General features: G+C 44.4%; 1 protein-coding gene across 6 annotated transcripts in view; it reads right to left on the bottom strand.

The window, feature by feature from the left end:
- The window catches only part of SEL1L3 (SEL1L family member 3), a 105,020-nt gene that overhangs the window by 67,084 nt on the left and 22,433 nt on the right, over positions 1 to 15,503 (bottom strand). For 4 of the 6 annotated variants that reach the window (XM_030314093.1, XM_030314092.2, XM_030314094.1 and 1 more), the window contains exons 3-6: positions 12,686 to 12,812; positions 10,913 to 11,034; positions 10,440 to 10,558; positions 7,597 to 7,655 (exon numbers count right to left, since the gene is read on the bottom strand). In XM_030314093.1, the coding sequence (XP_030169953.1) occupies positions 7,597 to 7,655; positions 10,440 to 10,558; positions 10,913 to 11,034; positions 12,686 to 12,812 (427 nt within the window). The remainder of the gene's footprint in view (positions 1 to 7,596; positions 7,656 to 10,439; positions 10,559 to 10,912; positions 11,035 to 12,685; positions 12,813 to 15,503) is intronic. The other 2 variants (XM_030314091.1, XM_030314095.1) reach the window with 2 other exon arrangements.

Here is a 15,503-nt window from a genome sequence, read left to right as displayed (position 1 = left end):
AAACAAACAACTTGTTACATGGATAGAAGGTGGCTGTGAATGAAAATTAACAACATATCCTGGTAGGTAAGAACTGAGGTAAAATTTGGAGTGAGGAGGAAGAGGCCACAGCAAGGTCAAAGGGCATGGCCGCACACCAGAGGTCAGCACAGGTGACGTGCTGACAATCCACCTTGTCCTAAAAGACTTAACAGAGCAAGAAGGGAAAGAGAGGGAACAATGGGCCAGCATGAATCAAATGCACAAAGTTGTTCCTTGTGGTGTTGTTTATATTCACCAAAGACTGGAAATCCCAGGTGTCTGTCAGTGAAGACCAGCCCACACCCAACCAATGGACCCTAAATGTGAGCCTTTCTTTCATACATAGCTTAAAAAAGGGACAGAGGGCTCCGTGAACTGACCTGGAGAGATCCCTAAACGAGGAAGTTAAAAACAAGGCCGCCTGGGTGGCTCAGTCGGTGAAGCATCTGATTCTTCGTTTCTGCTCAGGTCATGATCTCACGGTTTCATGGGTTCGAGCCCTGCATCAGGCTCTGCACTGACAGTGTGAAACCTGTTTGGGATTCTCTGTCTCCTCTCTCTGTGCACCCTCCCCCCCCACTTATGCTGTCTCTGTCTCTCTCAAAATAAATAAATAACCTTTAAAAAAAAAAGTAAAACGAAAATTTAAAACAAAGAGTACACTTTTTATCTAAAAAAAGAGGAAAATGGCTTTTTTCGTGTCTCTCTCTCTCTTTTTTTTTTTTTTTTTGTATTTTCATTTAAAAACTCTGGAAGTATATACTGCAAGAAACTAACAAGAGTATTTCCCCATGGTGTGGAGAGTAAGGATGGATTGGTTGAGGGCAGAGCTAGAAGTAAGACCTCTAACTGTCTATCTCTTCATATAGTTTTGAGTTTTATTTATTTACTTATTTTTATTTTTTTAATGTTTAATTTTGACAGAGGGTGTGAGTGAGTGGGGGAGGAGTGGAGAGAGGGGGGCAGAGGACCCAAAGCAGGCTCCACGCTGACAGCAGAGAGCAGCCCAATGCCGGGCTCAAACCCACTAGCCGTGAGATCATGACCTGAGCCGAAGTCAGACGCTTAACCAACAGGCGCCCCTAGTTTTGCTTTTTAAAACATGTGCATTTACTACCTATTTAAAAACTAAAAACTAGGGGCGCCTGGGTGGCTCAGTCGGTTAAGCGGCCGACTTCGGCTCAGGTCATGATCTCACGGTCTGTGGGTTCGAGCCCCCCGTCGGGCTCTGTGCTGACAGCTCAGAGCCTGGAGCCTGTTTCGGATTCTGTGTCTCCCTCTCTCTCTGCCCCTCCCCTGTTCACGCTCTGTCTCTCTCTGTCTCAAAAATAAATAAACGTTAAAAAAAAATTTAAAAAAAAAACCTAAAAACTAAAATAGGAACAGGTGAACAAGGTGCCACCAGAGCATATGTGGACAGCAGGTTGGGGGAAGGGAGTCAAGACAGGCATCAAGTGAGAAGCCAGGCAAAGCGGAAAGAGCCAGGGAAGGCAGAGGGCAGACGGAAGCAGATGGAAAGAAAACAAAATGCCAGGCAAGCCTCCAGAAGCCCGGCGGGCCGCGAGAGCAATGGGCCAGGGTGACGCCAAGAGGGATGGAGCAAGATACCAGCAGTGGGATCACAGGAGCCAAGCAACCTGGGGTTACCCCAGGGAGGGGATGTACTGACGGTTAGCCAGGAACCTGACCCCTAACAGGTGCACCTGTCCAGAAAGGAAGGCAAAAGCGGGAAGGAATGAGACTCTCTGACCCCATCAAGTGACGGCAGCACAACGTGAGCGCTTAGAAATTAGCTTTACAGAAGGCAGCTAAACTGGAAAAGAAGGGCTTCGTCTCCGGTATTTTTCTCTTCAGAAAAGCTCAGGCTTGAAGGGCTGCGAGACGATGATGGTCCTTCCCTTTCTTTTCCAGTGGGACTGCAAAGTTATTATCTCTGAGAGCCGTGGATTGATTTCGTTTCTCAAGACCGTAGAATGACTTAACATTCCAGCCACGCTCACGACGCAATGCCTGGCACTGGAGGGATACAGTGCAAATGCTTCTATAATAGAAGCTCCTTCTGGCACTCGGCTCAACCAACTCATCAGCTCACCTGACCGCCATCCCTGCAACGTGTTGGGTGCTCACTGGCCGCAGCCTACTCTCGGGAGCCTTAGTCTTCTCATGGCTTAAATAGAGATGATAATAGTACCCACCTACTGGGTCGTTGTGAGGATTAGATAAACTAAAATTTAAAGAGAGCATTTAGAACAGTGCCTGGCACAGAGTAAGCGCCATCACTGTTAACGACCATTATTATTATTATTATTGACCTCATTCACTGGTGGACTTTTGCTACCATCTTGGTAGGACCGCGGGCTGAGTAAGAGTAAGCAGTATTTGTTCCCAAACCTGGCCGTGCCGATTGGATGGTCATTGTAATTATACAATTTAATTAACTATAAGCGTTCGACTTCAGCCAGGTCACGATCTCGCGGTCCCTGAGTTCGAGCCCCGAGTTGGGCTCTGGGCTGATGGCTCAGAGCCTGGAGCCTGTTTCCGATTCTGTGTCTCCCTCTCTCTGTGCCCCTCCCCCGTTCATGCTCTGTCTCTCTCTGTCCCAAAAATAAATAAAAAAAAAAAAAAAGTTGAAAAAAAAATTTAAAAAAAAATTAACTATGATGTTCCCCAATAAAATATGAGCAGGAAGAAAGAGTTGCTCCTTTATAACAATTAAGCTGAGTCTTTTGGGTAGACTCAGAAAAGAATGGTAATGGTTGCTTAAAAAGTGTGGAATTAGGGCAACTGTAAAGGATTAGAAAAAAATGGGAGACGTCTAGATGTATTTTGGCTCTGATAGTTTCACAGGGGTCTTTGCTTGCTTGGTTTTTTTTCATTTGTTAAGAAAGAGAAATTGAGTGCCACCTATGTAAGAAAGACCACACACACAAAAAACTCCAATCGGTAGATTTGTAACAAAGGAAAGGCCCTATCTGGAAAGACTGGTGGATGGATATACACTTCTATTTTTTTAATTAAAATAAAACATTTATGGTAAGTGTCTCCTTAAAATTATTTGTTAGAGAGGGAGAGAGCACAAGCAGGGGAGGGGTAGAAGGGGAAAGAGTGAAAATCTTAAGCTCACGCTGAGCATGGAGCCTGATGCAGGGCTTGATCCCACGACCCTGGGATCATGACCCAAGCCAAAATCAGCAGTCAGATGCTCAATCGACTGAGTCACCCAGGTGCCCCTATGGTTAAGTGTCTTTTCAAATGGATCTTCGCTTTAACTCAAATTTTTCAACCAATCAATAAACTACTTGGTCCCTATGGTACTGGACTGTAATTTTTTGGGCTTTTAACATCATTATCACAATACAACTGTGACATCGTGATTTAGAAGAAATATATATTTGGTCTTTGTCCATAGTTCCTGGCTCACGATGCTCCCCAAACCCTTGGGATCTCCTACGTGTTGAAAGTGATAAGGGTTTCTTTTGTTACATCAACAAAGGTCCCTTTTGGACTCCATCCAAAGGTAGAGAGACTGGTTGCCAGATTGACCAACCATGTGGTTAAAGGACTGAAATTTTTGGTTTCATCCCCCAACCTCCAGGGAGGGGAGAAGGGCTGCAGGTTGAACCAGCCAACGGCTAATGACTTAGTCAATCCTGACTGTGTAATGATGCTTCCGTAAAAGACTGAGTTAGAGCTTCAAGGTTGGTGACCACATGGAGGCTGGGGGAAGTGACATACCTGGAGAGGGCATGGGAGTTCTGTGCTCTTTCCCCAGACTTCACCTTATGTATCTGTTCACCTGGCCGTTGATTAGTATCCTATATCAGATCCTTTAATAGTAAATTTACGTAAGTGCTTCCCTGAGTTCTGAGTTTGATTTGCTGTAGCAAATTAAAAGAACCTACAGAGGAGGTCATTGGAACCTCCAATCTGCAGCCTGGAGCTTGGAACTGGCATCTTAAGTGGGGGTAGGGACAGTCTTGTAGGACTGACCCTTACCCTGTGGCATCTGATGCAATCTCCAGATAGTGTCGTAACGGAGTTGAATTCTCAGACACTTTGCTGGTGTCTGAGAATTGCTTGGTGGTGGTAGGGGGCAAAGACCTCCTCAATCCCGGTTTTGGATCTGGGAACCCCCAAAGAACAACTAAATAAGAGATCTCTCCAGTTTAGTCTCCATCCACATTGGTGCCCCCACATTTTTCTCCTCCAAAATTCTCAGTGGCTGCCCAAAGATTGCCAAGAGCTTCCTTGTACTGTGCGTGCATTGTCTGAAGGTCATCAATTTCACTGACATAAAAGTTGAGCTAGACAGTTCCAAAGCCCAGACCACCCCTTTTGGAAACCTCAGACACACTGGCAAACTATCTCTACTCTTATCTGGACATAGGAGAGTGCCTTGGTGTATTACTATAGAGCGCCAGCAGCCCAGATGAATCTCCGATGTCGTTAAATAAACCTCACTCAGAATTAGAAAACAGTTCCAGCTCGAGGGTTTTTTTCATAGGGGAACTCAGAGCCTCAAATTAGCTGTGCTCTCAAATGTCACGTCCCTGGGGACCTGCCGTAAATTCTGACCTCCTGTCTCCCCTCAGGTCACCCTATAGTCATCACTTCCCCAGAATTCACCACGAATTGCAATTTTAAATTTATTTGTGAATTTAGTTAGGATCTGTCTCCCCCACTAGATTTTTTTTTTTTTTTTAAGCCTCCTTGAAGGCAGGGACTGACTGTATTCTTTTCGTTCATCATTTCATCCCCAGAGGCCGGCACTGTGTCAGGTACATGGTGGACGCATTGGGACGAATGAGGATATGCTGGATGAATGAAGGAAGGAAGGATAAACACAGTACAGGCCTGAAGTTGTTACCTGTCACCCAGTGTTACTGACAGCCATTCGTTCATGTATGGCACTGTGCTTCTGAGCACTTAATTACTAATCGTTCTACACCACCTTTATGGGATAGCAGCTATCATTATGTTTCCATGACAAGAAAGGAATAAAATATCTGACGTTTAGTTCACTGGCTTGGCCCGCGCTGAGATCTCTCTGATGGATGAGATTCCAAATATCTAACCACAGGAATCCCGGGTAGGCGCGACATTAAATCTTTAGTTCTCTTATTGATGGGTGAGGTCCCGGGAATACAGGCAGGGCAGCTGAAGAGGTGACAGGGGGCATTCCTGGGTCTGGGGATGGCCTGTACCACCAGGTAAGGAATCACTGCAATGCTTTAAGGGGCATGTTGAATTGGTATGTACCTGAAAATCAGTCTTCCTCTCTGGATGCTTATGTGATCACACGGATTCTGTATTTACTCAAAACTTTCATTTTTCGTTCATTGTGCATTCTTTCCATCAATTTCTCTTTCTCACCATATTGCATTAAGTGGTATTTATCATGATTACTGTTATGAGTTAAGTTGTGTCATTGTCCCCACCCGAATTCACAGGTTGAAGTCTGAACCCCCAGTCTCTCGGAGGGTGACCTTATCTGGAAATAGGGTCATTGCAGATGTAATTAGTTGAGATGAAGCCACACTGGCAGAATGGGCCCGTAGTCCAATATGACTGGTGGCCTTGTCCAAAGGGGACATATGGACAAAGACACACATACACACACACACACACACACACACACCATCACAGGGAAAATACCCTGTAAAGACTGGGGTTTTGCTGCCACAGCCCCAGGAGCTGTCAGAGCTGAAGAGAGGCCTGGAAGCCTCAGAGCCTAGAACAGCTCTGCCCAGACCCTTCAGAGAGAGCACGGCCCAGCTGACACGTGATCTTGGACCTCTAGCCTCTAGAACTGCAAAACAATAACTTTCAGTTGTTTAATCCACTCAGTTTGTGTGGTTTTATTCCAGGAACCCTAGTAAACTAATACAACTACTGAGGTTTTTGGTACCTCCTTAAATTTTATGTGGAAGGCCTATGTCTCTCTCTCCACATCCCGGGCCCAGCTCCGGATCACCCTGCGATCCCTCCGTCTACCATTCAGTCGTGCCAGCATCTAGATCCCTGAGATGCAAAGTGAAAAGAAGCCCTTACACAGCGAATGAAAAAGAGCCTATAAAATCAATCTTTTGTCCAAAAGGTCCTGGGGTTGTGGGCGGGTGTCGGGAGAAAAAGGAGAAGGTACTATTTCACACTTCACATCCCAAAATGCAAGCCCTCCTTCTCTGGGGCTCACTTGGCAGAGCAGGGCACTAGAAGGAGCTCCCGGAAGAGGCACACATCATTTGTTTCTCTGCAGCGAACAAACTCCCAGGCCTCGCCTATTCCCCAACTCTTCAGAGGAGGTCCCACGGCCACCTGTTGTACCACAAAACTCACGTCTGCTGAACTCCTTCTGACTGCTCTAAATCCACTTGGTACCCTTTCCAGACCGCCCTTCTGTTCTTAGGCATCAGCCTCTCTGTCTCAATACAACTATCAAGTCGCCCCTGACCTTCTCCTTGCAAGCTGAGGAGTAACACCTCCTTAGCCCCTCCTTATGACGGTAATCCTTTAATCCGGCCGTGAAAATAAGAATTGTTCTAAGTGCCCAGAGCCAGAAAGCAATCGGTTTGACTTCAGTGTAAACAGGAATGGGGAGGGGGGGGCGGGAAGTAGGGCGTATTGTATGCCCCCCTCAGTTCCCTTGTCCCCAGCTCTCCTTATATTCCTTTCTTTAACAATTGGTTTCCAGGAACATCCAGACTGTGTGACGAGTCTGAGCAAACGACCCCGTTCGGAGAGAGCTGCCTGCCTGCTGTAGAACAACAATAGCGAGGAGGAACGAGTCCTCCTTCCCCAGCCAAAGTGCCTGATACATTTTTTTTTAATTATACAGATAAAGCTGGTACATGTGTAATATACACGCATACATAAATCATACACATAAAGCTGGTAATTTTTGTTGTTATTCTCTACACTTGTTCTTAAGCATTTGATCGTATATATGTTGTCTAGCGAGGCTGAGGCACCCTGAGTCCCTAAAGGAGGCTACCCCATGGTTCTGCCACCAGAAGAACCCGCTATTAGACAAGGATGCTGAAGCAAATTAAAAAATTATGAAATGCGAAGCAAAGGACCCCCTTCTCAGTTTCTGTAACTCTTGCGGGGAATGGTTACAGGAAGATGAAAAGTTACGGCAATACCAATCGTTGTGTGCATTTCAAATTCAGATCATAAACATAAATATGAGGGCTGTCTGCTTTTATGTTTTATACTAGGCCAAAGTTACCAACCATTCTCAATAAGCAACGTTAATACCTTGATTTATTTTTCAGAAGCCTTCACAGAAGACAATTTTCAAAGAAAATGAATTATCAGGTGCCACGAAAGGAAGAATTTACCAGGAGATCTGGAGAGAGGAACAGTTTCTCTTGCTTGGAAAAAAAAAAATGTTGTGGGGGAAATGGGGCGAGCTTGCGGACAGAAAAAAAAAATACAAAGGCTGGCTACAGGGCAGACCAGCCACAAAAGCTGAATACGGAGGTGTGGGAAAAACATGGGGGTTGAAGGCTAACGTATGAAGATTTTTGAGTCCTTAACCGACATTTTGAATAAAGAGAAAAATATTGCACTTACCTAATGGTCTGATTATGGTAGCTTTTCAAATCCTGTCCAAGGCTGGTGGCTACCACTATCTGTGTTGGGAGAAACACACAAGATCAGTTATGCCCCAACACCTCATGTCATAGATACAGTCCTGGGTACAAATTACTCATAAGGTGGGCTGCATTTTCTCTCACCTGATCCACTTCTGCAGAAGTAAAATCAACACTTTACTAGCACTAGCCCCATGAATATTGTAAGATTTAAGAAATTTAATTTCTCCAAGTGACTTCACACGGTCACAATATCCATCGTGGGGTTTCCCCCAGTAGGTTTCAGATACTTCCAAGCTACCCCAAAGCTTCGTTGGGTGTATCTGTGCCCATACGTTTGTTGCAAAGAAAGACCAGGAAATGGGTAAGATACAAGGAGTTTATGAAATTTTACTCTGGGGGGGCCTGGGTGGCTTCGTCGGTTAAGTGTCCGACTTCAGCTCAGGTCATGATCTTGGGGTCTGTGGGTTCGAGTCCTGCATCGGGCACTGTGCTGACAGCTCTGAGGACCCTGGAGCCTGCTTCGGGTTCTGTGTCTCCCTCTCTCTCTGCCCCTCCCTCGCTCGCACTCTGTTTCTCTCTCTCTCTCTCTCGATCTCTCTAAAAAATAAATAAATATTAACAAAATTGAATAAAAAAATTTTTACTCTGATTCCATGAGATCCTTAGGGGGAGAAACAAGTTGGTGCTGAGCATTTTTCATGCACTGCTATTCCCCACTCTCTTCCCAAGCACTGAGAATTGTCACTGGCATTTCAACAGGGACCATGTTTTTGTGGAGACTGTCGCTGGCTGTCCCATATTCTTCTTGAGCCTTGGACTACTATGACGACATAAGCCCCTGGAGCTAAGGGGCTCCTTCTACTCCCCCAGTGCTGGCACAGAGCGAGTGTGGAGGAAACATGTGCTGGCCTGATCAGAGTCTCAAAGGTGTGGCTACAACAGTGTCTACGAAAGACAAACTAACACTGAAAGACCAACCCACATCAGCCATATGCAACATGTCAGGTCAGAGAAGAAAAGGATTCAAACCAGTGGTTTCTCTAAACCAGCCATTGGCTTTAAGTCACTTGTCCATTTGGCCAAAGCAATGAGTATGGTAAGTCCCGCCACAGAGGTGGATTCTGTGTGGTAAAACAGGAATATCGTTTGGGGACCTACAGATATCAGGGAGACCAGATAGGATGGAAAGAAGGTAGGACAGATGGCAAAAAAATCTACCAAAAACAAAAACCTACTTTATTTTTCCTTCCATCCCATGTGGTCTTCCTAATCCTTACCCCATTACGTGCCTTGCTAAATTAAATTTGTCTCTTTAATTAAAGGACTCCTTTGGTTTTCTCTCCTTCTGCTCAAAAACCTGCCATGACATCCTGCCGCCTTGCAAACAGAAACCCCAATTCCTTGATACTCACAATTGTCCACATTCTAGCCCAAAGACATTCCCCCTTCTAGTAGTTTTCTATAGTCTACAAACTTCTACTCCAAACTGGTTTATCCACTAACCAACCCCCAGTGATGTGCTAAAATCTTCCCTCCTCTCTGCTCTTAGTTTCGCCCAATCCGTAGGAACCTTCTCTACGAAACCTTCCCTGAGCATCCCAGCGTGAATCAATATGAATCATTTGGCACTTACGCTTTCCTTATGACATCCCCTCACCTGCTCAGTGCTTCTTCCATAAATAGTCAATTAGCTCCTTGAGCAAAGTGCCTTGCATACATAAGGCGCCAGATAAGCTCCGTGATTTGTTCTGATGATTTGGTACCCATTTAAGGGACACAAAGTACTGAGCTGACCTTCTCCTTAAGAGAAAGCAGCAACCAAACTATAATGCCATCATAATCCTCATATAAATGGGAAGCATATAAATGGGACCACGGACCACAGCCCTGTCACCTAACATTGTTAAGGAAACAAATACGCGCGCGTGCGCACGCACGCGCACACACACACACACACACACACACACACAGTCCTAGCTAACCTTTCACAGATTCTTCTTCAAAGGCAACAAGGACTGACCTGATTTCTTTTCTCTTCAGGAAAAGGAAATGTTATAAACCTAAACACCAAGGGAAGTCTGTGTATTATCTAATACATAAGACAAAACGTCTCTTCCACTTTTGTTACTGGAAAAATCACAAATCAATAAGAAAAGCTGATGAGAAAAAAAAAAAAGATAATGGCATCACATATACTGAGAAACGGACTAGTCTTCAATTATAACAACAGATTTGCCAGAATCCATAAAGTCTGGGCTATGAGAGTTTGAGGCAGTTATGTGCACCGTTTTATAGTACAAGATAGATAAAGACCCTCTGTCCCACCAGAATTATCGTTTATTTTGTTATTTGTCTGTTTAATGCCAAACATAAGCAACTGTGTAACTGTCAAAAACAGGGAAACCATCTCTTGACTGAACTAACCAATAAGTTTCCTGTAAAAAAAAAAAAAAAGTCGTAGATCTGATAACACTGTATAAACATGGCCGATGCTGTTTTAACATTTATCTCCACTAAGCCTATCTCCCTCGGGGGGGTAAAAAACTGAATTGCTCAGATAATTGTGGCCATATCGCTGGCTATATTATTTACTTATTCACAATATGGTCGAAAGAAGCACTTTAAAAGTTAATTAAATGGGACGGGATTCTTATGATTTAAACTTTCATCTATAAAAGTTTGATTGAAAAAGTGTGCAGCTGTAAAGACTTTATCATGTTCCACAAATTCGCTGTGGCGGATATCCTGGCTCCCTGACTTTACGGCAACGCTTAATGTTATCAGTGATGATGCTGGTGATTCATGGGGCGTGCATGCCGCTACCTGGCCTCCATTAAAAGAGAGATCCAGTCGAAACCACTCCTTCAAGGGCATGGTGAATTTCGTTTTTACCGCAAGGTCTTCTCCTTTGACAAGGTGCATCTGAATATGCAAGTGGCCTACAAGGAAAATCAAAGCTCGTGAAAACCACACAAAAATATTACTTCGAAGTGCGTCAAGTGGGTGCACCTTTTCATCAACTGCCTTAAGCAGCTACCCAGCTAGAACGTGTTCCTCCTTCCTTTAAACAAAAACAAAGCAAACAAAAGAACACGCAAGTGAACTCCTTTGTAAAGAAGGCCTTTGTTTCAGACTGCCAGAAATAAAGTTTCACGTGAAGCCCACGTTTGAAAATCGTCACTTTCGCTGAACTGCCACGTTGACAACATCTTCCTTAATTGCAGACGTATCTGCCAATAGACAGAGCACGAGAAAACTGCAACATCGTTTTAAAGGTTCTGTCTCATACTTACCCTCTTCAGTAAGAAATACAGACGGCGTGCCGTACATCTCATTAGAATCAACAAAGTACAGAATCCCACAGAGACTGGCCTTGCAATAATGGAGTAAATAAAGCCACAATGAAACAGTAAACCTACAAGAGTGAGGAGAAATAAAAAATTCTGCAGATTGATATCATCCAAGAACAGGTAATTATAGTTAACAATGACCAAGTAAATTGCTTTCTTTCCAATGAAGGGATGAATTTGCCTTCATGTTCATCATGGGAGATCAGCTTGCAAAGCTTGATTTTTGAGACAAAGGAGGTAGTTATAGTAACTGCAAAAGACAGGAGTTAAGAGTCATTGTGCAAAACTGGCAGATAGCGTACCTTGCGCCCAAAACTCTGTTTCTGTGCCCCTTTGAGAATCTCACACGCCTCCCATCTGAGTTCTTGATTAGGGTTTAGAAAGCCAGACGTAAAACAAAAATCTGGATTTTAATAAGAGGTGATTTGGTAAGAAGCTATTCTAATTTCAGTGATTAAAAATAAAAAAAAAACACAACTAGGGCTTTTTTGAGCAATTTTGTTTCCTTCCAAGATAAAAGCCTTAAGGTAGAAAAATGTCATAATCTGCAAATGGCATCGCTCTATGTTAATGGGGACACACAGACACTATTTTAACGCACACATTAGGTTGCGCAGGATCACAGTTCTGGCTGACCCACATGGAACGACTAATCTAATTGTTTCTTTTCTGGACCGGGGCTATTTTAGCTGAAAAAAGTATTGTACATCTGTGATTTGCCGAGTGGGAATAAAATAAGAGTAGTCAACTTAACTAGGACACATTTAGCCAAGATGTGTGATCCGTCCATCACTCAGCAAATATTTGCCGAGCGCTTGCTTAATGCCACGCATCGTGCTAGTGACTAGAAGTTCAAAGACGAGGAGCTGGGAACAACTGCATTTTGCAGATGAAACGGCAATCAAGGTCAAAACCAACGTACAGAGTTCTTGCCATTACCCCGGTGAGCAAGTCACGGTTGGGGGTTAAAGTGGCAGTGGCTCCGGGTTCTTTGGGGGATATATCCAAACAAGTCCTTTAGAATTTTCTGGGCTTTACAATCTGGCCTCGGAATCAGTGGTAAGATATGCAAACAGATGGTGCCACACAGCTCCCTCCTGACCCACCCAGCTGAGCAAGCTCATGAAGATAAGTTATTACAAGGAAGCTTAGCAAGAACATACGCTCAGTAAAGTGACTCAAGATCTTTCTACAGCCAGCAGCATGGGAAGAATTAAATCACTCTGCTAAATCCATCCGGTCTGAGGTGAACCAGGAACCATTTTCAGCATCTTCAATTCAGCAGAAGGAAAAAACTATATCTGGGTTTTGCTGAAATCAATGGAGGAGATCAGAAGTTGTGAGATTTCAAGCAGCTCATCCAGTCTTCCAAGACAGAAAAGGCAAAGCAAAGGCGGCAACGTGTGCCGGCTGTGGCTGGCTGCCCCCGAAAGCTTGCAAGGCTTCAGGCCCCCACACCTTGCGCCCCTGCTCATGTCATTCCTGGGACCGACACAGAGAGTCTAAGGCAAACTGAGGACTGCTAATCGCAAGAATAACTCAAGACCACTTTGGGCCACGAATTCCGTCTAAGCTGTGTGGATCTCAACATTTTTCCAAAACGTATTAGACAGGTATGTCCTCCTAAGGGATTCCACTAGCCTGCCCTTGTCCTCAGGTTAAAACGGTCCTGCCCCACCAGCCCAGCGCCCCCCACCGTCCTCTGCCCATTCTTACACTGGATAATCTATCCGCTGGCGTCGGGTGGCCTCCAGCTCTCGGTTGTGAAACCTCGGGAACTTCTTCACAATGCCTGTGTTTTCTCCACTGGAGGCATAGAGAAAGCCCAGCAGGGTGACCACATCTGCAAACAGCAAGACGGCTGCCTTTCAATTATCTCCAGAAAGCACTGCTTCCCAAAGCACATTCTTCCTGGAACCCTCTGCCTCGCTCCAGAGAGTTAAAAGAAATCGTCTGGAAATATGAGCGATGGTTTATGGAACCCTGAATGTACGTCGGGCGCCCTCTGAGCACTTTACAGAGAGCGATCTCAATTCATTCTCAGAGCAACCCTACAAAGGAGATTGCATTATTAGTCCCAATCTACAGATGAAAAGCCTGAGGCATAGAGGGAAAATGACTCGCCTAAGGTCACGGCTAACAAATAAGTGGCAGACCCGGAGCTTGGGTTCTAGGTTCTTAACCATTTCACACGCTGCCCTTCCAATAAGGAAAGCATTCGGAGCTCACGCAACAACAGTAACGATTATCACATGAGTAGCACTCACTATGGTCCACGCTGCTGTAAATGCATCTACAGCTCATCTGGCCAGCTAGCTACAGAGAGATTCATTGAAGCCTCATTATTATCCCCATTCTACAGATGAGGAAATGGAGGCACAGCTCCCAAAATGGTTAGCTACCGTGTATATAACACAGAATATGGAATCATAGCATCCCAGGAATAATCTCATTTAATTTCACAACAGTCTTTCAGAATCCATGCCCTTAAGAGCACACAGACTTTTTGCTTCTGTGCAGACTTTCCAATATACTCCACACATTACCCTCTGCAAAAATGACTAACCAAACCCCTTAAAACCAGAGAGCTTTCCACTTCATTTTGCAAATGTGGGAGAATTCTGTGGCTCTAGAGAAGATAGGGATGCCCTTATCAAGTCTTAAAAGGAGAACTGAGTTATCTCATCTATATTTAATACCTACTGTTCTAAACAAGGCCAGAATGATTTTTTTTTTTTTCTAAATTGCCCATACCCATTCCCCTTCAAAGGAAAAAAAAAAAAATCACGGACTTAAACCGAGGAATAAAGATCCCTTTCCTCTTTCTTAAAACACTCTGTGGTTTAAAGGTCCATGATTCAATGGTAGAAACCTGGGTTTCTTCCATTGAAAAGGGAAGAGCTAAGTTCTGTGCCAATTACCAAATGCTTATATGGCACGGATTACAGATTACGGGAGCCTCAGCCTAGGATACTGGAGACCCCAGCTCTCATTCCTCATTGGACAGAATGTTTTATTATAGAGAGAGGTACCTCTGGGTCATTAAAACTTAGAAATCAAAGGAGCAAAGTGTTCATAGTCTCCAACCCCTGTGAGTATATCTAATAGAATTAAATAAAATAGAGCCAAGCTGTCCCCAGTGCCCATCTCCTTGTTTTGCGAGAGGCAGAGAGGCATTTGAAAGCTCAAAGGCTACCAATCCCAACAGAAACAATGCCATTTTTTTTTCTTCACAATTTGAGCTCACTTGGAAGCACTGGATTTGCTGGTCGATCACAGGGATGGGAAGCAGGGCACACAAATGGAAATACTGCAAAGGTGTCTTTGGAATCTGAGGGGAAAATCACCAAGACGTTGCTGTCAGCCCAACCTTGGTTTGGCTTCCACCGCGTGGAGTGGAACATAAAAGGCCAGATGGCCACGTTAGCCCCCTAGGAGGCCTTCTGCTAGTGATTGCTGTTGAGTTACCTCGTGTGCAGTAGAAACATTTATCAAAAGGAGCAGGATTTGATTCTGCCCAGCCTGCCTCCAGTAAAAGGAGGCTTCATAAAGAGGTTTCCAAAGGGAAAGGAGTTAAAAGTCAATGCTGATGAGCCTCTCCTTTATCCAGGGATCAAAGTAAAGCAGGTTGAGCAGGAGAACTTGCAGCAAAAGATGTGGATGGAAAAATCTAAGACCGAAAGATCTAAGATAATTTTACAGAAACACATACCTTTCGTACCCAATAAAAACCAAAGCGATGGTGCTTTCCCTGTAAGACCTGCAGCTTCAATGGTTCTATTTTGGGGTTCTACTGCAATTTTTTCTTCAGTATAATCCTGTCTTCCCATTTACTTAGAAGGAGTAAGAATGAAATTCTGGAGCAGGAAAGGATTTAAGAATTCGGCTAGCCCAGGATAACATGTAGGCTTGTTTTCTATTAACTGGTTGTGGCTGCTTGGAGTGCTATGCTTGATTGGTGATGGCTGTCATGGGCACCAGAATGGGGAGTAAGAGTACCAGTGTCATTCCCCATTAAAAACTTCACAGGTACAAAAACTTAAGTCCAAAATTTAGGTCCAAAGAGGATAAGTGGCTTGCCCAGGTGCCTCTAGAATATAAATCCTAAGAGAGCAGGGACATTACTGCAATCGTTACCCCTTCCCTGGAGTCCAGAACGGCACCCAACCCCTGAGGCTCCACAAATGCTGAGGGAGTGAACGAATGAAGAAATGAATGGACAAATGAACACAGTGCGGCCGAGTCAGGATTTAAACCTGCCTCTCCTTTGCTCAACACTTTTCACAATTTTATAATGTGCCCCGTGCTGCCCAAATCAGATCACAGTCTCTCTTCTTTCAGACCCTTCCCCCAAATCCCTTTCTTTGGCTAATCTTGAATGAAGAAGTTAGGCAGGAAAAAGGCATCACTACGACATAAACATAAAATACCAGGGACACGGTTCAGGTTTGGAACCCGCCACCTTGACTGTTCTGCTTGTTTTGTTTTCTCCAACTTTAGAGCAAGAGGAGGCATTGGATTTTGTATGGCGCAA

This window comes from Lynx canadensis, chromosome B1 (assembly GCF_007474595.2).
Source record: "Lynx canadensis isolate LIC74 chromosome B1, mLynCan4.pri.v2, whole genome shotgun sequence".
Taxonomy (NCBI): domain Eukaryota; kingdom Metazoa; phylum Chordata; class Mammalia; order Carnivora; family Felidae; genus Lynx; species Lynx canadensis.
The sequence above is the reverse complement of the archived record's forward strand: the minus strand, read 5'-3'. Positions and strand labels throughout refer to the sequence as shown.